A 26,029-nucleotide genomic window follows, 5' to 3' on the forward strand; every position below is an offset into this window, starting at 1 on the left:
GGCTGCGGGGGGCCGCGGCGGCCTGTGCCCGGAGCTGCCGGGGGAAGGGGGCGGGGGGGGTGTCTCCGTTTTCCGCGCTCGGGGTCGGCCCTCGCCAGGCAGCCGCGGCCGGCGGCGCCGCTCCGTGAGGGGGGGAGCCCACCAGGAACTGGACTTTGTGGCTGTGAAGAACGTGCTCGTGGGTGGGTTTTTTTCCCCTCCCAGAGAATCAGAGAATGGTGGGGGTTGGAAGGGACCTCTGGAGATCGTCTCGTCCAACCCCCCTGCCACAGCAGGTCCACCCAGAGCAGGTTGCACAGGAACGTGTCCAGGCGGGGTTTGAATGTCTCCAGAGATGGAGACTCCACCACCTCTCTGGGCAGCCTCTTCCAGGGCTCCATCACCCTCAAAGAAGTTTTTCTTCATGTTGAGGTGGAATTTCCCATGTTCCAGTTTGTGCCTGTTCCCTCTTGTCCTGTCACTGGGCTCCACTGAAAAGAGTCTGGCCCCATCTTCTTGATACCCACCCTTTAAGTATTTATAAGCATCGATAAGATCCCCTCTCAGTCTTCTCCAGGCCAAACAGACCCAGGTCTCTCAGCCTTTCATCATCAGAGAGGTGCTTCATTCCCTTGACCATCTCTGTAGCCCTCCACCGGACTCTCTCCAGTAGTTCCCTGTCCTTCTTGAACTGGGGGGCCCCAGAACTGGACCCAGCAGCCCAGTTATGCCAGCAGGAAATCTGACACAGGCATGGCACCTTTACCAGGAGCTGCCAGTGAAACCTCAGCAGATGGAAGCTTACCTGGAGCACAGGGGCTCCTGGGGGCACCGGAGCTCCTGGTTGCCTCCACTGTCCTTGGCAGCCATGGGGGGCTGGCAGGTGGCCCTTCACCTCCCTGAAACAGCCAGTAGCGAGTGTGCAAAGATAGAAGAAGTGCATTAAGTACACAGCGCGTTTGTTCCAATGTTTGGTTTCAACCAGCCTGTACCTGGTCAACTGAACTTGTCTATGAAGTCTTATCCGATTCTTCTGTTTCACAGTTTTAAGCTCAGGCGGTTAATTGACGTGTGAAAAGTACATAGTGACCGTCTTGCTTCTGTGAGTTTAATTAGCCTGATTAGGATCTTTCAGGTGTTCTGACAGAGTAATCTTACGCACCTGTTTGAACTGTTAGGCTCAGGCTATAATTAACATAGTTTCTTAGCCCTTTTGAACAGAAAAGAGCTTTGCAAGTTGAATTGTCACGCTCCTTAGTCCCCGTAGTCAAGAGGCACCTGGGTTGGTGAGATGTGTGTGGTGTTGCTGTAGAAATACCGAGCAGCTCTTCATCTTGTTCTTTATTTTAAACTATCACAAGAGGGCGCTCACCTAAAGCTAAAAGTCCACGGTTGTGCATCTTACTCTCTTTATTTTTTCCCGGGTTTTTTCCCACTGCAATGTTTCCACATAGTGCTCAGATATATGCTGTAAACAGATGACAAAGCGTGCTCCGTGGATTTGAAGGACAGAGACAAAAGTGTTAGCGTGATGAAAATGACCCAACTGATTTGCATGATTTAATTGTTAGCAATTTTAATCCAAGTGGCTAATTGAGAGTATTAGCTACCCAGATTTAAAATTAATAGTTTGTTAATAACTATGACGGTGATGTGTATTTTGTTTAATTATGAGCTGTCGTAGTGTTTGAGCTCTGCGCTGCCGAAGATTGAGGCAACGTAAAGACTTTGTTAGATCAGGACCTGTGAGCAAGTTAAAACATTCTCATTGCAGTAGAAGATCATAGAACCACAGAATGGTTTGGGTTGGAAGGGACCTTAAACATCATCGGGTTCCAACCCCCCTGCCATGAGCAGGGACACCTCCCACCAGACCAGGTTGCTCAAAGCCCCATCCAGCCTGGCCTTGAACCCCTGCAGGGATGGGGCAGCCACAGCTTCTCTGGGCAACCTGTTCCAGTGTCTCACCACCCTCACAGGAAAGAATTTCTTCCTAATATCTCATCTAAATCTCCCCTCTTTCAGTTTAATACTGTTACCCCTTGTCCTATGGCTCCCCTCCCTGATCAAGAGTCCCTCCCCATCTCTCCTGTAGCCCCCTTTAGGGACTGGAAGGGGCTCTAAGGTCTTCCCGGAGCCTTCTCTTCTCCAGGCTGAACAACCCCAACTCTCTCAGCCTGTCTTTATAGCAGAGGTGCTCCATCCCTCTGATCATTTTTGTGGCCCTTCTCTGGACCCATTCCAACAGATCCATGTTCTTCCTGTGTTGAGGACTTTAAAAAGTTAGATAAAAACTAACATTTAACTGTGTTTAGACATACACTAGCATGTGTAGATGAGTCCCTAAACCAGAATAAATAACTCATGGGTTTTTTTGCTTGTTTAGTTTATTCAAAAGAAAGAACTTAGGATCTTTTTAGAAACCCGTGGATGAACAGTTTGACAGAACGTTGTTTGAAACAGCCACAACTCACTCGTAACTAAAGTAACTAAGGGGAGATGCAGTCTTCCTTAAAGGTCTGCTGGGCAAAATTTGGATTTAAAATCTCCCAGTTGGGTCTGATCTTTTTGTTTGCTTCACACAGGAATTAACATCAGTATTATTTTCTCTACGGAAAAATGACATGCAGTTGCTGTAGCCTTCATATGCTTGTTTACTAGCCATAAAATGGCCATTCATCTGGACTCGCAGTTGACTAGATTACCTTTTAACAGAAAAGAATGGAAACACAGAAACGCGAGTGTGAACGGCTGTTCTCAAATGTTAGTGACATTAATAGTTACATAAATAAATGACACTCAACTTAGTTCCAAAGTCCAGTGGTGGGCAGGTAACCCGAGACAAAACAAACATGAGTCAAGCATTTCAGTAAGGTTTTATTTTGTCGGTAACTAAGCGTAGTGGTTTTCTTTCTGTGTCATCTAGGTAACGTACAGAGTGAGCCCTTATATCATGAATATATACCAGCAGAATATATATTATATATATTATATATATTATATATATAATATATATTATATATGAATATATTACCAGCAGAAGTAGGGAGGTGATTGTCCCCCTGTACTCAGCACTGGTGAGGCCACACCTCGAGTATTGTGTCCAGTTTTGGGCACCTCAATCCAAGAGAGATATCGAGGTGCTGGAGCGAGTGCAGAGGAGGGCAACGAAGCTGGTGAAGGGCCTGGAGAATAAATTGTACGAAGAACGATTGAGGGAGCTGGGACTGTTTGGTTTGAGGAAGAGGAGGCTGAGGGGAGACTTCATCACTCTCTACAACTACTTGAAAGGACATTGTGGAGAGGTTGGTGCTGGTCTCTTCTCACAAGCAAATAGCGATAGAACAAGAGGGAATGGCTTCAAGCTGCAACAGGGTAGGTTTAGACTGGACATTAGGAAGAAATTCTTCACAGTGAGAGTGATCAGACACTGGAACAGGCTGCCCGGGGAGGTGGTGGAGTCACCATCCTTGGATGAGTTTAAGAGTCGTTTAGATGTGGTGTTGGGGGATATGGTGTAGGGAAGAACTTCATAGAGTAGGGTAGATGGTTGGACTGGATGATCCCAAGGGTCTTTTCCAACCTGAATGATTCTATGATTCTATGAATAATTATGAGAATAATGAATAATAAATATGCGCAATTACTGTTTTAGCTGAGAGCTGATTTTCTCCCAGTATGAGGCAGAATCCCAGTTCTGTGTGAGCACTCCGTACGTCTATTTTTCTCCCGTATTTCACCAAAATCTTTAAGTACTGCCTCGATGAGAGCCCCTCGTCTGCGGGGCGGTGTGGGTGAAGGCATCCAGCCAAGGTCTGACGCAGAAGGGTGTCGGGGTTAGAGCTGCATTCCCTTTCTTCCCGTTAATAACGCAAAGATGGATGTGGAAATAACGACGATATATTCACGTTGGGTTTTGGCTTCCTTTTGGACATGACCGCCACGGTGTCTTTTAAAGCGCGGGGAGGGAGAGCAGCTGGCTTGTGGAAAGTGGTGGCCCGGGGACAACCCGGTTTCGGGCAGAGAAATAAAGCAAGTTTCAGGGAAGTTTTTGTGAGGTGACGGTTTTCGGGGATGGCTTTTGTTAGGTGACTCGCAGTGGGGTGTGGAGGGGGCCGGTAGCTGTGGTTTCCCGGAGCAGATCGGGCTGCTCTTAGGCTGCCTTAAACTCTCCGCAGGCTCTCACCAGCGGGCTGCGGCACCTGAGGCTGCCCCGGTACCGGCAGGAGTCCGTCTGTCCGTCCATCCGTCCATCTATCCATCCGTCTATCCGTCCAGCCGTCCCTCCCATACGACTCTCTTATACAATGGTCGTACTCGCCCCGTGGCTGGGAGCTGGCCCGGATAAAGCTCTGGAGCCCTCCTCAACCCCGCAACCGCAACCCCGATGTGGCTCACTGCCTGCCCGTCGGCGTGTCCCCGGTGTCGCTGCGTACGGGGACGGCGTCGCTCGGGGCTGCGGCCCCTTTAAGGCAGGTGGCGGGGGCGGGGCGCCGGCGCCGCGCGCATGCGCAGGGCCCTGCCGGGAGCCGGGGCCGCTGAGCTGGAGCTGCCGCTGGCCGCGGTCGCCATGGGCTGCGGCGGAGGGGCCTGAGCCTGCCCCCTCCCACCGCGCCCGGCTTCCCCATCCATGGCGGAGCCGGCTGCTGAGGGGCCCGATGAGCGGCTGCTGCTCCTGGCGGAACCGGCGCCTCAGGGAGGGCCGCCATGGCGGGGCCCGCCAGGGGTGAAAGCCGCCCCCGGCGGGGCCGTGAGGCTGTGTGGGGAGCTGGGGCTCCAGGAGGAGGAGGAGGACTCGGGTGAGGAGGACTCGGGGCCCGAGGGGGATGGAGAGGACGAGCCTCTCCTGCGGGCGTCGGGCGCAGGCCGCGGCCGCCGAGCGGGCGCCGCCTGGGAGAAGGAGCCCCGCGCCGCCGCAGGTACGGCCCGAGGCCGCCGCCTCCCTCCGGGGGAGAGCCGGGGGTGGGGGGTGTTTCCTGGGTGTCTCCGGGGGGGAGAGGTATCCCCTGTCCTGTCTTGTCCTGCCATGCCAGCGAGGCTAGAAAAATAGCTATGGGGACTGAAGTACGGTCGACGTGCCGTGGCTGAGGGGACGGGGGCTCCCTGGGGTGTCCCCGTCTCACGGAGAGCTTATTACGAGCTTTTGCGGGAAGGCATAGTGGCGGCGAGGGGCAGAGGTGGCCGGCATGTGGGCTCGCTGACTAATAGTCTTGGAAGGGAAAGTGGCGTGAATGGCTTGAAATTCAAATGCTTTGCCCTTATGTGCAGGGCGGCACGAACTCATTTACATCTTCATGAGTGTCTCTTCTGTTACTTCTCCTTGTTCTCTGTCTTCTGTTTTGTTGGACTTTGTTTGTTTCTGTCACTTTTTTTTTTTTTTTAAACTTCGGGCTTTGCATGTTTTACAGACTTGTGTTCTGTGGTGGGACTGGCTGCTGCTTCCTGAACACTTGGCAAACTCTGTCAAGTTTCCTATTTGTCTCGCTTATTCCAGCGATTACTTGTGACCCTCAGCTTTTCATCCTGTAAAAAAAAAATAATAAATTTTACTCTGTTTCTGTTCTTTGCTCCAGTCATCGGTTTGCTGCTTTGTACCATCACGAGTATGGAGAGTTTTAGACGTGGGCTCTTCTATCATATTTTTGGTTTTCATAAAAATTTATCTGCTTTCCATATTTCGAAATCCAGTCTTGAAGAGAGAAAGAACTGTGATGTGAAAATTCAGAAGTGCGAGAACTTAGTTATGAGTTTGAAGAGAAGCCTAAGCCGTTATCTAATTCTAAACATATGAGCAAGATGATAAACTAGACAATACTTACTGCTTGCTTTTTTTCTTTAGACTTCCAAGCTTTCCGATTCTGTACGACTTTGTAAATGGATATACATCTGTACATTGCTGACAGAAATCTGTGGACTTCTATTGCTTAGAATAGCGTTTGCTGTTGTAATTACACCATAGGATTTCTTGCCAGAGACTGGTAAAAATTGTTCCTTTTGCAACAAGAGTGTATTAAAAAAAATCCAAACAAAACCCCCATCAATTTGAGCAAAATGAGTTATGCTAGTAACTTTTTTTAGTAGCCATAGAGAGCTTTTGCTAGTGTACTGTGGTTACTCATAAGAAAAAAAAAAAAAAATTTCATCTTTTAATTGGTGGTCCCAAGAGTCGACCAGACCTGTAATGTGAACATGCTGTTAAAATGTTAGAGTTTTCCTGCCTTGTTCCCACAAGATGTAAGATGTGTTAATGAGACAGTGCTTTTAGCAAAGCTTAGTATTTATGCTTCGGAGTGGTGACTAGAGCTGTTGGTCTTGCAGTGCTGGGGCAATGAAGACGGTGAATGCAGAGTACTTCTTGGGATCTACCCCAAGAGCGTGAAAGAAAATCTCAGAACTGCGATTGACCGCGGCATCTCATCTCTTGCTCTTTGTTTCCTCGTCCTTACCTTTTCTGTATGCCTAACACCTGAAGGAACAGGATTGTTTCACCTGTCACGTGGAACAAACACGCACCAGATGTTATTCAGGCATGTTGTTGCAACATGCAGAGTGTTTTCATAATGGAATTACAGTGGGAATATGAAACTCTAGAAAAAGATGGAATTGGTTGAAGGGACTACCTTTAATTATGTTAATGTTAAAATAGTATAAAGCTAGTTTAGTTTTGAAGGAGTTCATACATGTTGCTATTGCAAAGTGTATTAGTTTAGCTTATGTCATGTTAACTTGACGGAAGAACAGGTTAAAGTGTCTACACACGTTCGTGTCTTCTTTGGCTCGTCCTCATTAAAGCATAGCAACTTCACAGCCTTAGGCCTTGTCCAAATTATTTTGAGAAAAGTTATTAAGCTTGTTAGTTAGACTCTGTGTGTGAGTGTGAGCCCTGGTCCTCTCAGTGAGAGTTTAATGAGAAGAGTAGTTTTCAAGAGCGGTTGCAAGAAAAAAACCCCTTGGTTAGTTACACATGTAAGTTTAGAGACTGTACTGGAATTAAGTTGTGACCAAAACGTGCTTTCACGGTGGAAAACTTGATTCAAATAATTTTTGAAGAAGAAACCAACTCAGAAAACCTTGCCACGTTCAGCAACTGCTAGCTTCAATTAAAATGGCTTATTTTCATTTGGAGAATGTTGATAAACCGAATAGAAGCTTCTTAAAATCGCCTGTTTCCTTGTTTTCAACCTATATGTTTTTGTATGGCCACATCACTGTGGTAGCAGAGGGTAGCAATATTGAACAAATCATAAGTTTCAACAATTTTTTTTTTTCCTCTTCTTCCTTGAGCATATGGCATAATAGGTTTTGTTTGTTTGTTTTTAACTAGATTTTTAATGGAATATATTTTTCCCGCAGTTATCTTTTATGTTAGAAAAGACCTGGTTGAAGAACTTCCTCAAGACAGTGAGACTTATTATGGTTTTAGATTCTGGCATGAATGCACAGAAATTAAAAACTGACCTCTGAGAAAGTTGTCTTCTGCATAGACGACTTCAGTCCCTGTGATAAAAAGTTCAGCTGGAGGTCTTCATCTGGAAGACTAATGTGGGGAGTCCAACTTAATATGGATGTTGCGTTTCATTTGGTAGCAGTTCAGTGCACAACCCTAATATTACTTTCACTGACAAAAATATGTAGCAGTCGCAGCTCAGCTGCATGATGTGATGTTTCTCACTTAGAGATAGTTGAGGCTTGAATATGGAGTAAAACCCACTGATTTAAAGTGATATTTTCCATAAAAATAAGTGTATTGTAGTTTTTGAGGTTTATTTCCCTACCTCACTTAAGTACTTTGGCAGGGAAATCTTAGAACTCTTTCCCTTTCTCTTGGTGGCTGAGTCTATGAAATGCAATTTATTGATTGTATCTGACAATAAAATGTATCTTAAAAAGAAACTATAGTTTAGAGCAGAAGTATTGGCCGAGTATTCTTAACAGATCCTGATCCATGGGTTGTAGATGTTGATCCTTAAGAATGAACTGTTATTAGTTTTAAGGTTTCTCTTTCTGTTTCCAACTTAGTCTAAGGTTTCCCTATGTTTTATGCTTTTTAGTTGTTTTCGTTTGGAAGCCATGCTATTATTTGTGAAGGTGGTTCATGCAAGCAAGTGGTAACGTTCTAGAAAACTTCAGAGAATGTACTGTGCTGCAAAAAAGTGTTCCAAAAAATCAAGAATGGTTTTTTATTTATTTTTTATTTGGCTATCCACAAACTGTTTAGGAGTATTTTTTCTGAATGGATTCTGTGTCAGTTGTCATTCCAGAGGAATGTATGTATTTATTTTGTCTTATATTTCTTCTGAAATGGGAACAAGGTGACTTTATCTGTAAATGTTTAATTTAGAATAATGTAGCTGTTTCTTAATGGAGAAATGAGCCCTAATGCACAGACTCATTAAAATGTGCTCAGTAAGAATGTGGAATAATCCTAGCCTTAAAAGATACAAAAATCTACAGTTTCAGAACTTGCAAAGGAATAGTTTGAAAAAGTTTAAAGAGCCATAGAATTACTAAATCCTGGCAACTTCTAATTATCTTTCTAAATGTTTGCATGGAGTCATAGAGTTTGCATAAATGCCTGCGTAGAGCTGATCTTTTGGTTGGCAGGTAAAGAAATTCTCCAAGCAGTTGATGGTGTTTTAATGTTGGAATGGTGAAGGTATGCAGTACTTCCCTGGGATATCGGTGACACTCGTCAGTGCTACGTGTCAGGGATTTTTCTGTGAATAACATCACCGTGTCTTAGCAGATAACGAACATGTTAGCCAAGCTGTTAAAGGAACGGTATGATATCATTCTCACAGTGGGTAATGGACAGTTTACTCTCAGGTAGCTTTTTCTACTGCAGGACACAAAAATCTTAATAAAAATGGTATGTAAAATCTTTAGCGCTTCTTTTACAGGTATGATTTTGAAGGGATTTTTTTTCTTATAGGCTCCCTTATGTGTATAAAAATATCCTTGAAAAGTATAAACACTCTGCAGTGCTAGTCTCAAATTAATTGTTGCAGATTCAGCTGATTTACTTTAAACAAAAGGTTGATTAGACCTGGGTAAGTCAGCGGGAGAACTTGCAGTGATTTAATGGACCGGATTTTTCAGTCTGTTATTGAATGGGCGTTAGCAGGGAAGGCTGGTAGCTTTTTAATGTGTTTATTTATGTTGTTGTTAATTCCTAGTACAAATTACACTTAGGCTTGCTTGTTTTCTTATTTTTCAGGGCATACAGGACATACTGCTGATATGAATATATTTTTAGATGATCCAGAATTTGCAGAAATTATTCTGAGAGCAGAACAAGCTATAGAGTGTGGAGTTTTCCCGGAAAGAATTTCTCAAGGATCCAGTGGGAGTTACTTTGCCAAGGATCCAAAAGGGGTGAGCATGCTACTGGCAAGTCAGAGACAATATCAGCAATGAGTTTAAAAGGGAAAGTTTAAAATTCTATTTGAATGGAAATTCATTTAAATAAGTTTCTTAATAATTTATGGTATGCCAAAATCTACGTTGGAAAAATCAATGCAAGTAATATTTAGATAGCTTATGCTGCAAGACATAATTAGAAAAGCCAAAATAACTATTATACCTCTGTTGCAGTTTTACCATGTTTTCAATGATCTGCACCAAAGAAATAAGGAGAAAATAAAAGGCCCTCTTTAACATCGGAAAACAATTCGGGGATTCCTTTGTGCAGAATCTGACATTTTGTTCTCTGTATGTTTTAATTGATTTTTGACAACAACTGAGCTTCTGGCTTGTATGCTGTTTAGGTTTCTGTTGCCAAGCCTCCTGTATTTTTACATCTTTTCAGATAAGTCTTTTATTTAGGTCATGTCTCCTTCCTCCTGTACGATTGGTAGATGGGCAAGAAGAGTGATATGAACACGCCTACCTTTTTACTTGTACTTGGCTGCTGAATCTTGCAAGGATTTGGTTTCCCCTCCCTTAGTGGTAAATGGTACCTTCAATAGTGATCATCCAAGAGGCCTCCCAAGGTTACTTTGCAACAGAGAAGTAACAGTTAACCTGAATATCTTACTTGAAAAGTAGCATTTGGTTAGTGTTACTAGGAGAAAATGATGTTTCAAACATACTTTTACATTGTTTTCTTTAAATTGGAAATACTTTTTCTGCTTACCGACCTCTTCCAAAAAAGAAGGCTTCCAGGCCCCACACATTTGTTAACTTGTCATGTCTGGTTTTATTTTAAGCGTAATCAGCGGTCTTCTGGTCTTGGGTAAATGTGGGTGTTCATTAATCCTGAGGATCCCAGTCATGTTAGGCGTGGTAGTTGTAACGCTTTAAGTGCCTAGGTTTTCAGAACACATTCAAGATTGTTTTTCTTCCTTGCATCCCCAAAAAGGTCGTTTCCCATTCATTTAGGAAGTATATATGTGTGTGGTTTGGTTTTTTTTTTTTTTTGGCTTTAATTGATATTATTGGTCATTACAGAATATATTCCTCTTTTGCCATTTAATTTTCATAGGTGTTTGGTTTAATGCCACTTTTCTGGTGATAGTTTTTACCCTTTATTGATGTGCAGATGCGCAAATCTGTTTGAAGCCTCTCTAGACTGATTTTGCAGTTTTTTTGGTGACTAGCAAATACCTGAGAGACTCATTGTGCCCTGGGGCTAATGCGAGAGAGTACTCACTTATCGTTTTTGTAACTGTAGTATTTTGGATGGAGCACCTTATTTCTTATGTGGTGATTTTCTTGTTGGTTTTACTTCTATTTTGCAGTGAAGAGTTGTTTTTTGTTCCTAGTTAAGTTCCTAGTTGTGACTTGCCCTCCTCCTTCATGTAGGTCATGGATTTGAATAAGGCTTCATTTCTCCTAAATACTAAACACCACCAATTTATTTTTTTTTTTATGTGGGCCAGAAGAAATTTATTGCAAAATATGAAACTATTTGCCAACATGGGACTGTGAGAATAATGATACCGAGTTCTTAGCTGACTTTCAGTTTTGCTCTTATTCTTTGCACTAAATTTAGACCTTGTCTGAATTTGTTATCCATATTAAAGGTCTGATAAAACCTCATGTTGTCAATAGTGCGACTCCCGTTTGCAGAATGGGTTTCATATCCTGTTTGACAGAGTATTGCATCATTCTGCTTCAGACCAGTTTTGTGACTTGCTTTCTCCTATTCTTCTTGAGTAACCTCCTCTTCCTTATGCTGGGAAAGAGCTTATTAAAGACGTGCTAAGCCTTCTTACCTGTCCGCTTCTGAAGTGTTTGCCCACACTAATACCAAGTTACAGGTAAAATAACCTGTTTTCATTAGGTCACCTTGTTCACTGGTTTGGGTCTATCAGAAAGATAAATTTAATCAGGCAACTTTAGTTTTATTAACTTTTCGTATTAGTTGTTTGCTGGTGTGGAGTAGTTCAGTACTTAAGCTGAAGCGTTGAATATTTCTGCTTTTATTGTTCATTGTGTAACCAATAAAGTAAAAGACATTGGGTCTGTTACAGACTGTTTGCAACATGTTTTTAAGAGTTTAGCTATTGGCTGTTTGGTAATGCCAATGGAGTCAGTCTAGAAATTAATTTTGACTTGCAAAATTAAGACTGGCCCTTGGGAGGTTGTCTACATACTGAGCTTTCTGTTTCTACACTGGTCCTCAACAGCAGAGGCTCTGCAGAATTTAGCAAGGGTCTAACTTCAGTGAAATGCTGAAAACCATATCTATTTTTGATAGTATAGCACAGTAGGGTCCAGGTAAGTCATGGAATGAGCAAAGCTGGTTTTTTAAAGCATGCAGTTTGTAGGAAGTATTATCCAAAGAGTCATAAGATCATAGAATTGTCTAGGTTGGAAGAGACTTTTCAGATCCTTTAGTCCAACCATCAACCTAACTCTGATTAAAAAAAAAAAAAAAAACCACATCACTAAACCGTGTCACGAAGCACTATGTCTGCCTGTCTTTTGAATACCTCCAGGGATGGTGCCTCAACCATTTCCCTGGGCAGTCCATTCCAATGCTTAATAACTCTTTCAGTGAAAAATTTTTTCCTAATATCCAATCTGAACCTCCCCTGGCGCAACTTGAGGCCATTTCCTCTTGTCCTATCGCCTGTGACTTGGGAGAAGAGACCGACCCCCCCTGGCTACACCCTCCTTTCAGGGAGTTGTAGAGAGCGAGAAGGTCTCCCATCAGCCTCCTTTTCAGATTGAGAGTGATTCAGAAAAGAGATAATTAATGATTTAGCATATGCTGCCAAATACATCACTCTGTTTCTGGGAAATGAAAAGCTGCTGGCTTTGTTCTGAGCAGGTAGATATCTGTGTTTCAACAGGGAAAAAATTAAATAACTTCCTAACAATTCTAAACCTAACAGAATTTTGGCTAAACCAGTATACCAAGTAAATTCAGTTTCCAAAGTGTTATGACTTAAAAAAATATTCAGAGACCATCCTGGCCTTTCAAGTTGCATAGAATATTTATTCGAAGTGTAACCTTTTGCGCGGGTCTAAATTGAATTGTGTCCGTGCGGTTGCACAGAACTGATGATTTGAAATGTAATCATAGACTCACAGATAACAGCACGCTGAAAACAAGAGAATTTTTGTCAATTTGTTTCCTGCACCTGTTGACAAGAAAATTTTATAGGATGAATGCAAATAGTGATATTTAATAATTTCTCCTGGTAGTTGATGGGAATAAATTGAAATAAGTGGACAATACAGGTGATGGTTGCTAATGCCTGGTGTCTTGTGGAATCTGTTTACAAACTGAATGAAATAAGTTCCCTGTAGTGTGTCTTGGACAATCCTTGGACTTGTTAGATTTTCTCGGACAAAGTGGGTGAAAATTCTCTAGAAGCTGGAACAAGGGGTCAGGTCCTCTTCCTCATCGAGTAGTATCAGCAGGTGCTGAAGCAAAATGCTGTTTTTTGACTGCCAGCAAATACTTTTATGACTTAACACTCATAGCTGATTTACACTATTGGTACAACGACAGTGTTTAGCTTACTGAGATATTAACTTTTTTTAATAAGGATTCAAGAAAGTACTAATATGTGAAAATACTTCTTAACCAGTTGTTCTTAAGTATGGTCCTGTGAGAAGGAATGAAGATACAGCATTTCTACAGCGTTTCACTTGAGCTTCAGAAGAGTCATTACGTGAACTTTATGCACCAGGCTAAAGTTTATCACAGACAATTGGAAGGTTATATGTTTTAGTGTGGTGATAATCTCGTGGTTTGAGGTTAACAAAGAGAATCGCGTGTAGGAGGCTCCTTGAGAAGTCACCTATCGATGCCCGTGTTGTGGAGCAGGATTGTCTTAACGTGATTCCTGACGAATGTCTAACTAACTTGTTGTTAGTGACATCCTGTTTTGGAGACTCCACAACCTGGAAGTCTGGTCTAGTCTTGAGCTACTCTTAAGGTTCAAAAGGCTTTTTTTTCTTTGCAATTTATCTGCTGGGATTTAAGCCTATCATTTCTTGGCTTGTTAACAGTAAATGTGTTTGTTCCTTTTTTCTCTATAGCAACCTATTACATAGTTCATTGTGCCCCATTTTCTCTTAGGCTAAACAATCCCTCTTCATACAGTTTTTTATTATTCACTTTTTTTGGGCTTATTCTCATTGTTTTTTCAGCTTTCTTTGGTTTGTTAGCAGATTTCTTGAAGCATAGCATGCAAAATCTTACGCAGTACCAGTAATTTTAAGCTTTATTACATGTCTCCAAGGCGGCTGATAGCGTGAACTGTTTTCAGGTTTGAGTTGAGGCATCTACAGCAGTGGTAAACGACACCACTCTTTAGAATTGCAAAGTGCAGAACGTTTTGATCCATTCTAACTGAAAGCAATAAACAGATATGAAAGAGAAAAGGTAACGTTTGATTATTAGCACTCTGTATGTTTGTCACTTTCCTGGAACCATTACATCTCTGTCTGAAATATCTTGTCAATGAGTTAATTGGTGGGCTGCAAATTATTTTTAAAACTACTTTTCAAACTTCCTTTTTTAAAATCTTAGAATACATAAAGATATATATATTCTAAAATGTGGTCCTCTGATTTTGAAAAACTAGTGAATGTTAGCTGGTTTTGATTTTCTCTTAAGAAGAGCTTATTTTGAATTTGTACTCTTTCTAGGCAAGCATTTGATGATAGATTTATTTGGAATACCATTTTGTTAGTTTTATTATTTCATCATTTAAAAGGAACAACTGTAAAATGCAATGTATAGTATCTAAAATTATTTTGAAAAATTTGGAAGTATTGGTTAATCTTTTGCAACTCAAAGCATTTGTACTTTGATTTTATATTATTTATCCTAGAAAATTATTGGAGTGTTCAAACCAAAATCTGAAGAGCCTTATGGACATCTAAATCCCAAATGGACCAAATATTTTCACAAAGTTTGTTGTCCTTGCTGCTTTGGCAGAGGCTGCCTCGTTCCAAATCAGGGATACCTCTCTGAAGCTGGTGCCTATCTTGTGGATGACAAGCTGGGGCTAGGAGTTGTACCTAAAACTAAGGTAAAAATTAAAAATACATGTATTATTGAATGCAAAGAATACATAGTGACTGATTTGTCAGTCTCTGGACTGTAGGTGTGGAGATGTGCTTGTACATCGTGCATTATCTCTAAGTTGTTTATAAACTATTTCAAGTCCAAAGGTGCAGTGGCTTGGTGTAGATATAGTGACTGTGATTTTTGTTTGAAAGGAGAAGTTTGTGATCTGAATTGAATCTCTCCTTTGTAACCACTTCAGTTTCTAGCATTTTCTGGCACTTCTGTACCTCATGTTTTGGGGAGATGCATCAGAACTGCATAAAGCAGCACATGAAGATTCCCTTTTATAAGTCTTTTACCACATTTTTGAGAGATGTAAAATAGCAAATATTCAATTTTTCATATAAAATTTGTCTGTTGGAAATGCCTGATGCTTACTTTTTTTGCCTTTTTGACAACCAAGCGTAAAAGTTATTGTAAATTCATAATTGAAATAATAGGGAATTCTGAGCTGTGGTTTTAACTTTCATATTTTCAGGTTGTCTGGCTTGTCAGCGAGACCTTTAATTACAGTGCAATAGATCGTGCGAAGTCAAGAGGAAAGAAATATGCTTTAGAGAAAGTGCCAAAAGTTGCTAAAAAATTTAATCGAATTGGACTACCTCCTAAGGTAAGATGGAAAATGATTTTTTTGTTTGTTTGTTTTCCTGATTCTTATACAAAACTTTGAATTAAAAAAAAAAAAAAAGAATAAAAGAATATGTGTAGGTAACTTCAGTAGTAGCAGAAAAACCTTATTGTTTGTTGAAAACTATTTCTGCATGACTGGTTTGATAAATATGACTCTTTCTATGCAAAAATCTATCCACTCTGTTATGTCATTCCTTCATTTGAACTACTTTAATAATCTTGCCAGTTCTTGTATCAGTCTGCGGTCTAGCTTTCTGCTGGAGGAGTAACATATTAAAATGTTGTACATCTCCCACTGGGTTTTTTTCTTTTTCTTGACTGCTTAGTACATTTCATTTCAGTATCATGTTTTTATATTGTCTAATTTTTTTCTCCCCTGCAATTTATTTATTCTTTTGTTTTTCCTAAATCTTTTTTTTTCTTCTTTTCTTTGTTTTATTCTTGTAGGTGTCCTATTGTTGTGTTCATCCTACCTTCCTTTCGTCTTGTGTGCAGTACTCTGCTGACTAAAACCTCACATCTTTCTTGCCTAATGAGCCTTAGTGTATTCCCAAAATATCACCACAGTGTTCTACTCCTAAAATTTTAAAACACAGGTTACGTACAGCTTGCGTAATCCACTTGTCAGTTCCCAGCAGTTTGGATCCATGTGACATACGTTGCGCAAGCTTTTATCAGGGTGGTTATTCCACGTGCTGTCTGTTTATCCGCGTCTCTGCACGTGTGCATCTACTTGTGTTTTACCTCTCGAATATCAGTTTTCTTTTCAATTTTAACCTTGAGCACCTTTCCTGTTGCCCACACACGTGGGGCCTGTGCCATCTGTAGACTTTTTTTTTTTCTTGGAGTTTTTTGGGAAATGTATTTCGGCTGTTTTCATGCAAAAAGTGTTTGTCTTGAAAAAATGGTTAATGCTGCTGTTCCCATCAATGAAACTTAGAAGTTTTTCAGAGAGGAAGATTTTTCTCATGTAATTTTTGGTGAGTTTCTTATGAGCTATTGAACCAAGTGTTTCCAATGAAAAAAGACAATAGATAGCTCTTCTTCCTCTTTGTCTCAAATATTGTGGCTCACCCAAGTGCATTTTCCATAAGCAGTTTCTTACTGTTCCAGGTTGGCTCCTTCCAGCTGTTTGTTGAAGGATATAAGGAAGCTGACTACTGGCTCAGGAAGTTCGAAACTGATCCTTTACCTGAGAACACAAGGAAAGAGTTTCAGTCACAGTTTGAAAGATTGGTTATCTTGGATTATGTCATCAGAAATACAGGTATTTGTTAGTGTCTCTTGGTGTCTATGTAGTTTTGTGAAGCAGAAGTGGTAAGCAGTGCTGGCTGAAAGCTGTTGAGGAAGGCTTTTAATGGATTTCAGATGGTTTTCTCACAATTGAAGGTCAGAATGCTGCATTTTAAACTTGAGAAAATTTACTTTGGATTCAAACATTAAATATTGCAATATGACAAAATCCAAACAACGCTTTTTGGCGTGTTTTTGACGTGTTACTTTTAAGCAACGTAAGAATTCAAGAACAAATACTTTCATTATGCTTTAATTCTGTCAGCAGGCTATTAACTGTCTGTTTCTGCTGATTAGGATAAGGGATGGTGGGGTTTCAGGAACCGTAGGAATAAGTCATGACAACCATCCCTTTTATGCTGAGCTGGAGCCCAAAACAGCACAGTTTGGCATCATTGCAAAACAGCTCATATTCATTGTGACCAGGCACTGAAGTACAGCTGGGATGTATCTCTCTGTTCTCCTGCATTCTTGTTTCCTTCACTGAGAAGCTGAGATTGCTCTCTTGACTGTAGGTGATGTAGGTGATTTATTTCCTCAAGAATCCAAAGGCAGTTTTATATTTAAAATACTTCCTTTGCTGCTCTGTCAGAGGCGGGCAGCTTTCCACTTCTTCAGAAATACCAGCTCTAGTTCATTTTCCTTCTCTTGAATTAATTTATTAGAAGGGAATCCAGTTGAAAACGAGTCACTCCAACGTGGCTTTTTAGAAGCAAACTAAAAGAAGAAAGTTTCATAAGAATGTAATATTTTCTAGATGCTGCTGTGGTCTGTCAGCTTTATCAAGTAAATCCGAGTGTTTCCTGACAATTACTGTGTCCTGTCACTTAAAATTGTAAGAAAAATACTTAAAATGCAAAACCTCATTACGTGGATGGTTTTACCTTCATCTAATATATGTAATCATGATACACCATGAAAAATTTGTGATGGATGTTTTAACTGAACTTGAGGGAGCGCCTTAAGATGACAGAAAGGACCTACAAATCCATGTAATCATCCTCTGTCTGAAAGACCTTGTCAAAGCCTTCAATGTCTCACTTTTCTCTGAATGGTTCAGACATTTTTAGCTTCTGAAAGACCCCTCGGTTGCTCCCCCTCTATCTTTGAACGGTATGTTTTCTCCATGTAGTCAAACATCAAACTAATTTTGGGGGGCCTTTCCCTGGCAGCATTAAAACAAGCTTAAAAAATAAGTCATAGTGGTTGCTGCTGCTGACAGTCTTTTTCCCAGGAAAATCTACTACAGCCAATCTTTCTGCATAAGATGGATGAAAACAGTTTCTCTTTGCTTTCTTGACAGTTTGCTGATTTTTGCTGATATTTCAGCCAGTTGGGGAAACTAAAGCAGTAATACATGCCTAAGAACACTTGTTAAATTTTTGGTCTTTCCAGTAAATCAGTTGCCTCAAACATTTCAGTAAAGCTAAACCCCAAGTATTGTAATGGGGGAAAATAAACTTTTTGAACAGTTTTGCCTGACTCCTTTGGTAAATTCTCTATTTACAACATCAGTCATGGTGTATCACTTTAGATGATGATGTCTTTATAAATGACATACATTTTCCTGTTTAAAGACAGAGGTAACGATAACTGGCTAGTCAGGTACGAAAAACAAGATGATGGACTTGATCTGTCAGATAAGGTAAGAAAATTGTACTCTGCAACTTATGTTCTTTAAATTGTTTAGTTTTAGAACTTGGTCTCACAGGGGATTAAGCTCGTGGCTTTAATCCTGGTGCATGGTCTCAAGAAATACGATAACTGCAAATTATTTTAGGTGAAAAGATTAAAAAGATATTTGGATTAGACTAGTCTGGATAGAACAGCGCTGGAAGTTATTTTTATTGTTCTTTATTTTTTCTTTAGCTTGGGCTATAATAATAATAAAAAACCCCTGCCCGCTGTTGCTCCAGCACGTTTCTTCAGCTATTTATGTGCTCTGCTCATCTTGTATTTAGGGGAAGAGCTCCTTTTTAATGGTGGTAGAGTAAGAATTATATGTGCTGGAGTTTGTTTGGATACTCCTTTATATTGTTGAAGTTGACTTTAAGCAGTGAAGCTAAAACGTATATTATTTAGTATTTTTAATGTTTTTCGCTATTTTTGTAAGCACTTAGGTATCACTTATTTTTGAAATATTCCTTCCGTAGGATAGCCAATGGACTATAACTAAAGAATCTACTATTAAAATTGCTGCAATTGACAATGGTTTAGCATTTCCTTTTAAGCATCCTGATGAGTGGAGGGCATGTAAGTATTGCATTTGTCAATCATCTTCCTTTTGGGAGAGAACTTCTAAATAAGTATTTTTTTATATGGGTTATTGGAGTAAGAAACTAAGTCGTCATCATTGTAGTTATATATTGAATTTTTAAATAACGTGCTCTTCTTCAGAAAGTTAGTAACAAATGCCATTTTTGTAATGGCACATGTGATTTAGTCCTTGTTAATTTTTTTCCTTACCGTTATACCTTTAAACAATATTAAACATAGATATTCATAAACACACTAGTGTATGTGAACTGGCTGGTGGTGGAACTGCAAAAACTCGGTGAAGTGTTTGTCAAGTGTGTTTTCTTGAAAAACATGGTAGACAATTATTTGAGTGCAAGGATATGCAAGTTGTCTCTCCAGTGGCCAAATTTCTCTCTTTCAATACAAAAGGTACTGTTGTGGGTGAAGAAGTAGACAAGTTACATGTTGTTTTTCACTTGTTCTCAGCTTTAGCTTACTTTGTAGAAGTAAATTTTTGAACAGACTGATATTACTGTTAAAGCTAGATTGCTTCTGACAAATCTCTGTTTATAGCTCAGAGGGAAGTGCCCAATGGGGTTTACAATTATTTCTGTTGACTATTAGCCAATCAGGTAATTATAGCAGTCAAGTGTGGGCTAGTTTTGAGGTCAAAAGGCTAGTTAATTACCCCTCTGTATATCTTGGTACTCAGTATTACTGTCCTACATATCTCTTGGCTACAGTCACTCCCGCAGCTGTTCTAGAGACATGGCAATTACTGCTTATTTTATACCATCTTTTACTTCAGCATCCAAAGTAATAAACTTGGATGGTGCTTTAGAGTTCTTTTGCCGTTGGACAGTTCTGTAAAGGGAAATTTGTAGCATAACGTTGTTTAAAATTGCAGACTCTTGAGGGGTAAGAGGATGTTTTCTTGATGACTAGACCTGGTCGATCGTCAAGGACAACCTCCTCAAAGCCAGAGAACAGCCTGTCCAGAAGGCAGGGAGTTGGTCCAGCATAGATGAATGGGGAACTCCTGACTGAGCTGGGACATTAAAAATTAAGTAAATTTAAAAAAAACCCAAAAAACAGATGTAGAGACTCCCCTGGAAAAATAAGAGACTTTGTCCAATAGTGCAAGAATGGAGTCTGGAAAGTCAAAGCTCAGCTGGAGCAAAGCTAGCAGAGGACGTGAAGGGCAACATGAAAGGCTTAAGTAAATTAGAAGTGAGAGTGAGACTGAAGAAAAGTGCAGCAAGGACCTAAAGACAAAAGGCATACGAAAGAGCAAGTTACTCAGTGCTGACTTTGCCTCAGTGTTCACTTGTGAGATTGGCTCTTAGGTCTCGGAGCTCATAAGCAGAGCCTCTGCGAATGAATTGTTACCCAGTGCAATATCTCTTGAAAAAGCTGTTTAATAGCAATTACGTGAAAAGAATGTTTTTCACAGTGTGTTTAGAAGAAGGCATTTTAATAAACTAAATATTTTATTAAAAAACAGTAGCTGCTTTTTTTGTCAGTTCTTCAGCAGGAGTCAAAAATCTTTCAGATGTTTGATTGCAGCCATTATTTTGCTCCAAAGGAAACTGCATTACTAAACTAGGAGAAAGCTTTTATTGTTGCTTACGCCATTTAATTTCTATACTTTTTTATGTAGTGCCTCAACTAAATATTTATTACTTCAAATATATTTTTGCTGTTTGGAAAAAAGTCTAAGTCACTATAAAGCTGCTTTTGTAACTGTAGCCAAAGGGGTATGTGGGGTAATAACGTCGTGAAAAATGATGTGTTGCTGAGAAGTTCCAGTAGGCAGCAGAGTCCTGTGTCAGTGGTAAGCACCTGAATATTTAATTTTTGCCTGTTGTTAATCCATAAACGCACTGTTTTTCCTCATTAGATCCCTTCCACTGGGCTTGGCTGTCTCAAGCAAAAGTTCCTTTCTCTCAGGAGACCAGAGACTTAGTTCTTCCTCGCATTTCTGATATGAACTTCGTACAGGATCTTTGTGAAGATCTTTATGAACTATTTAAGGTGAATCGAGTGCTTCTTTGGATAGAGTATTACTGAAATGGTTAATACCTGTAATGGAATGATTAGAACGTTTTTCTTTTTATGACATACAGAAGTTAAATTCATAATACTGTGCTATTTTAGCTTTAACACTGCCATGGTAGAAAGGGTTTATATAAGTAAGAGGAAACTGTGTCACTAATGTGGTTAATTGATAATAATCAGCTCATCTGAAAACAAAATTGTCTTCTATATATCTGTTTCGAATAATGACTTAAAGCTAGTTAACTTCTATAGCACAAATCTCCATTTAACATACCTGTGCGGTGTATATACACTTAAGATAAACTGTGGCAACTTGAGGCAGTCATGTATTTAATGTAACTTAAAGTAACTACACACCTCTCATATAGTTAATCTTACATACATATATTGTGTGAAATTGATGCTGGAATCTTGAATGTGTAAGTCAAACTTATTTTAAAGATACTGGGAACTGGGCTACAATATTGACGTGTGAAGGAGTCTCGCTGAAACATTCCATAACCAATTGTGCCAGATGTTCAAGTGAAATAACCCAAATAATCAGGATGGAAAGAAATGGAAATTTTAAACTTTCCATGAAAATGCAGCTGTAATGTCAAAAACAGATCTTGAAACACATCTGCAATGTTTGTGTCTTTGTACTCGGTTGTATTCAAAGTGGCTCTGGGTTGTCTGTTAGACCCACTAGAAGTTGAAGTATTAATTAAATCTGAAGGAGTGATAAATAGACCTTTTTGTTGGTCATACTATGACTATTTGAAGCTTCAAAAAATTATTAAAATATTGCTAAATATGACTATGCATATTATGAAATTGATTAATTTACGTGCTAAATACATTAGCTAAAAAGAAATGGGTCATTTCCTATAATAACTGTTTGTTTTCTTTAATAAAGACTGACAAAGGATTTGACAAGGCTACTTTTGAGAACCAAATGTCTGTTATGAGGGGGCAGGTAAGACTGATTATTTTTTTATGTTTTTATTTACGTATTTAATTTGTCATCACTTTTCAGTTGTTTTTTTAAAGCTACAAAAACTGACTCTGAATTGAAACACATGTGAAGGTATTTTCATCTGAGAAGACTAAATTTGTTTCTAGAGTTTGCTCTTATTTGCATATAGAGGAGACAGCAGAAAATGTAGACTGATTATTATTTTTTATTTTTATAGAAGACAATTTTCTTAAATAATGTAATTAGTTTTTATTGTTTTTGTGGGGACCAGGGGAGGACATAATACCTATATATTCCTAGGATGTATTTTAAAAATGAAACACTGGAGAAGACTCATAAACTTTTATGGAAAATTTGGTGGGTAATTTTGTTACGTTATTAAAATTAACGTGAGTGTAACTTAATAGTTGAAATACCTCCCACAAGAAAGCAATGTTAGGTAATAACATTTCTTAGTCCTAGCAAATGTCAGAACCATACTTGGAACCAATCCAGCCATTTTCAGATCAGAAATTTGATGATAATTAAGTGTGGTTTGGTTGTGTGTTTTTTTTAACACTGAAACAATAGAGGAGAAGGATTTCTCCATCTTCCTGTTTTAAAATTGAAGACTGGTGTGATATACTGGAAAACAAGCTTTAGCGAAGAGTAAAGTATTTAGTTTGTTGTAGGCATAAAACAGTGATTTGGGAAAATGTAAGGGAATTGGACTAGATAAATTAATAGTCCCATTTGTCCTGAATTTATTGAAAGTGACTTCTGTGTTCATAAATTCAGTGTGGATAGTTTAAAGCCAGACACAGTTCCTAGAGAGGCTTAATCCCACCTCTCTCTGTAGAGTTTCCTCTGTCAAGAAGTACCTTGCCCAAGGCTGCAGCTCTGCTCAGTCAAACATAACCCCAGTTAACACTAGTGATGTGTGGTGGCTAACAGACAGCAAACCTTACTTTGTTCAGAAATAACTCCTATAATTCAATGTATTGAATTCTTGTTTTATGGGAAGTTTGTGCAGTCAATGGAAGGTCACTTCTGAAGTATTCACTGTGTTTAAAACGCCAAGCTGTGTGGCGCGGTCGACACGCTGGAGGGAAGGGATGCCACCCAGAGGGATCTGGACAGGCTTGAGAGGTGGGCCCGTGCCAACCTCATGAAGTTCAACCAAGCCAAGTGCAGGTTCCTGCACCTGGGACATGGCAATCCCAGGCACAAATACAGGTTGGGCGGAGAATGGCTGGAGAGCAGCCCTGAGGAGAAGGACTTGGGAGTGTTGGTTGATAAGAAGCTCGACATGAGCCGGCAATGTGCGCTGGCAGCCCAGAAAGCCAACCAAATCCTGGGCTGCATCAAGAGAAGTGTGGCCAGCAGGTCGAGGGAGGTGATTGTGCCCCTCTGTTCTTGTGAGACCCCACCTGGAGTACTGTGTCCAGCTCTGGAGTCTTCAGCACAGGAGAAGGACATGGACCTGTTGGAACAGGTCCAGAGGAGGGGCACAAAGATGCTGAGAGGGCTGGAGCACCTCTGCTGTGAGGACAAGCTGAGAGAGTTGGGGGTGTTCAGCCTGGAGAAGAGAAGGCTCTCAGGAGACCTTGTAACGGCCTTCCAGTGCCTGATGGGGGCTACAGGAGAGATGAGGAGGGACTCTTGATCAGGGAGTGGAATGATAGGATGAGGGGTAATGGTTTTATATTGAAAAAAGAGAGATTTAGATTAGATACCAGAAAGAGATTCTTTCCTGTGAGGGTGGTGAGACACTGGAACAGGTTGCCCAGGGAAGCTGTGGCTGCCCCATCCCTGGAGGTGTTCAAGGCCAGGCTGGATGGGGCTTTGATCAACCTGGTCTGGTGGGAGGTGTCCCTGCCCATGGCAGGGGGGTTGGAACTCGAGGATCTTTAAGGTCCCTTCCAACCCAAACCATTCTATGATTCCAAGTAGCTTTTCTGATGGGCTACAGAGATTACGTTGTGTAACAAAAAGCTTAAGGAAGACACTAGATCTATATAATTGAGAGAGATACCTAGCTAAGATTGTCTAAATTAATTTCCCACCATAAAGGCTGCATCTGGAACCTTTCTTTGTAACCTTTTCCTGTGGTGGATTTCAGCAGAGATTTGGTTTTTTTTGGTTTTGTGGGGTTTTTTTTTAGATCTCTCTCCAGCTGTAGAAGAATGCGTTTCACTGTGGGAGATGTCAGGTGTTCAGGCATGGATTTAGCAAAGAAATGCAGATAATGAGTTATTCTTGGATGTGATTAGAAATACATCAAAAGGCAAATGATGCCTTTTCTCACTCATTTTAGACTTGCTTTTGGAGTAAAACTAAGGGTATTACAAAAGAGTTGGATATCTAGATGCCCTGATAATGGATTCATTCAGTTAAGATGAATTTGCAGGATAGCCAAAATATCTGTAAATAGAATCTAGCTGATAAAGAGGCTGAAGAGAAATACATCTTGCATGTAGGAACACGGAAATAAGTGATGACTTAATGAGTGCTGAAGTTTTGGAAGGAAGGTAACAGACTCCTGGTAGTTGAGGGCTGGACTTGGATCATAGCACTGTGTTAATAATACGGCTTCATGTCTTCTGCTGTGAAAACAACTTGTAGCTGAACTCCTGCTAGATCCAATGTTAAATATATGTTGATTGCTTTCTTGTAGGCTTGTCTTTTTTTCATTAAAGGTGCAATGCTCTTAAGAGATGTGCTAAATTTAAAATGCTCTTAAATTTTTGTCTCTGATATTTTCCAAAAATTCGGAGAGGATTACATGACTATGCAAGAAAAGATGTCATAATGTTACCAAATATTTCTACTTGCAATAGGGTATTTCTTAAAAATAATTTATTTAACAGTGCAGTCCTCTACAGAGTTGATTTAAGAGTGGCATCTAAATTTATCAGGTTTATTTCACAGAATCACAGAATCATGATATGGGGTTGGAAGGGACCTCTGGAGATCATCTAGTCCAACTCCCCTGCCAGAGCAGGTCCACCCAGAGCAGGTTGCACAGGAACGTGTCCAGGCAGGTTTGGAATGTCTCCAGAGAAGGAGACTCCACCACCTCTCTGGGCAGCCTGTCCCAGGGCTCTGCCACCCTCCAAGGAAAGAAGTTCCTCCCCATGTTTAGATGGAACTTCCCATGTTCAAGTTTGTGCCCGTTCCCTCTTGTCCTGTCACTGGGCACCACTGAAAAAAGACTGGCCCCATCCTCCTGACACCCACCCTTTAAGTATTTATAGGTGTTGATCAGATCCCCCCTCAGTCTTCTCTTCTCCAGACTAAAAAGACCAAAGTCCCTCAGTCTCTCCTCGTAAGAGAGATGCTCCAGGCCCCTCATCATCTTCTTAGCCCTCTGCTGTACCCTCTCCAGCAGTTCCCTGTCCTTCTGGAACTGGGAAGCCCAGTAGTTGTGTGCCCTCACCTTACCTGCTTTTACTCTTTCAGATACTAAACCTTACTCAGGCGTTGAAGGATGAAAAAAGTCCCCTCCAGCTGGTTCAGATGCCGCGGGTGATCGTGGAGCGAAGCAGCACTGGAAGCCAGGGCCGGATCGTTCACCTGAGTAATGCCTTCACACAGACCTTCCATAGCAGGAAGCCTTTCTTTTCCTCCTGGTAGCAACAAAAAAAAACCAAAACGTGGGAAAAGTAAACTTCTCTTAACTTTCGAAAGCTACTTCTGTGTAAAGGCTCCGCAATAACGTCCTTCTGCTGTACGCCAAGAGCTCTGACTGCCGACACCTCAGAACTTAAATCCTAAAGACTTAAGAAATGTATTTTGAATGTAATAAGTTTACAATATTTTTTTTTTGTCTCAAAATTGTGAATTCTTATGTCAGGGAATGAGAAGAACTTGTCCATATTGTATTTTTCTAGGCTAAATTAATGTATTCTGAATAAGGGAAGATACACAGTTTGCATACGCTGAGAAACTACTTTTGAATACAAGAGGAATTCTTTTTCTTTAATATAAATGTGAGAAGCTCTACACTACCCATTTCTTTTTATATGGGCTTTAAAGAAAAGAAAGTGCAGAGAATGTTCTCTTTGATTGTGAAAATTCTTTTCCTTGGAATTTCTTCCTGATATTTTAAGCTGTTTATAGATTTTTTTCATAGGCTACTTACTTGAAAAGTCATGCACTAAAAAAAAAAAAAAAAAAAAAAAAAAAATCAATCTGTCCTTGACAGACAAGTGAAAGAAAAGGAGAAGGGAAAAAAAATGCTCCAAGTAGGGGTTTGGGTTTTTTTTGCACGTGGGGGACCAAAAATAGTTAAATTGCAGCAAACTCCAACCCGAGCAAGTACACACGGTTCTTACTGTGACAAAATAAACTGGGTGTACAGT

The 26,029-nt window shown here is 40.4% G+C and overlaps 1 protein-coding gene across 1 annotated transcript; it reads left to right on the plus strand.

The window, feature by feature from the left end:
- The first annotated feature begins 4,510 nt into the window (after positions 1-4,510).
- PI4K2B (phosphatidylinositol 4-kinase type 2 beta) lies at positions 4,511-25,827 on the plus strand. Its single transcript, XM_074147047.1, has 10 exons — positions 4,511-4,898; positions 9,197-9,354; positions 14,274-14,474; positions 14,991-15,122; positions 16,256-16,409; positions 18,013-18,080; positions 18,589-18,688; positions 20,574-20,707; positions 21,627-21,686; positions 25,128-25,827. The coding sequence occupies exons 1-10, from the start codon at positions 4,610-4,612 to the stop codon at positions 25,299-25,301; spliced, it is 1,470 nt and encodes a 489-aa protein (XP_074003148.1). The 5' UTR covers positions 4,511-4,609; the 3' UTR covers positions 25,302-25,827.
- Positions 25,828-26,029: the final 202 nt, after the last annotated feature.

This window comes from Numenius arquata, chromosome 5 (assembly GCF_964106895.1).
Source record: "Numenius arquata chromosome 5, bNumArq3.hap1.1, whole genome shotgun sequence".
NCBI classification, from domain to species: Eukaryota; Metazoa; Chordata; class Aves; order Charadriiformes; family Scolopacidae; genus Numenius; species Numenius arquata.

What these genes read in the sequence shown, in the direction of transcription:
- PI4K2B (XM_074147047.1), top strand. Translation starts at nt 4,610, where the DNA reads ATGGCGGAGCCGGCTGCTGAGGGGCCCGATGAGCGGCTGCTGCTCCTG. An exon ending in GGAGCCCCGCGCCGCCGCAG is followed by an intron (nt 4,899 to 9,196) that starts GTACGGCCCGAG and finishes CTTATTTTTCAG; the next exon opens with GGCATACAGGACATACTGCT. An exon ending in GAGTTGTACCTAAAACTAAG is followed by an intron (nt 14,475 to 14,990) that starts GTAAAAATTAAA and finishes TCATATTTTCAG; the next exon opens with GTTGTCTGGCTTGTCAGCGA.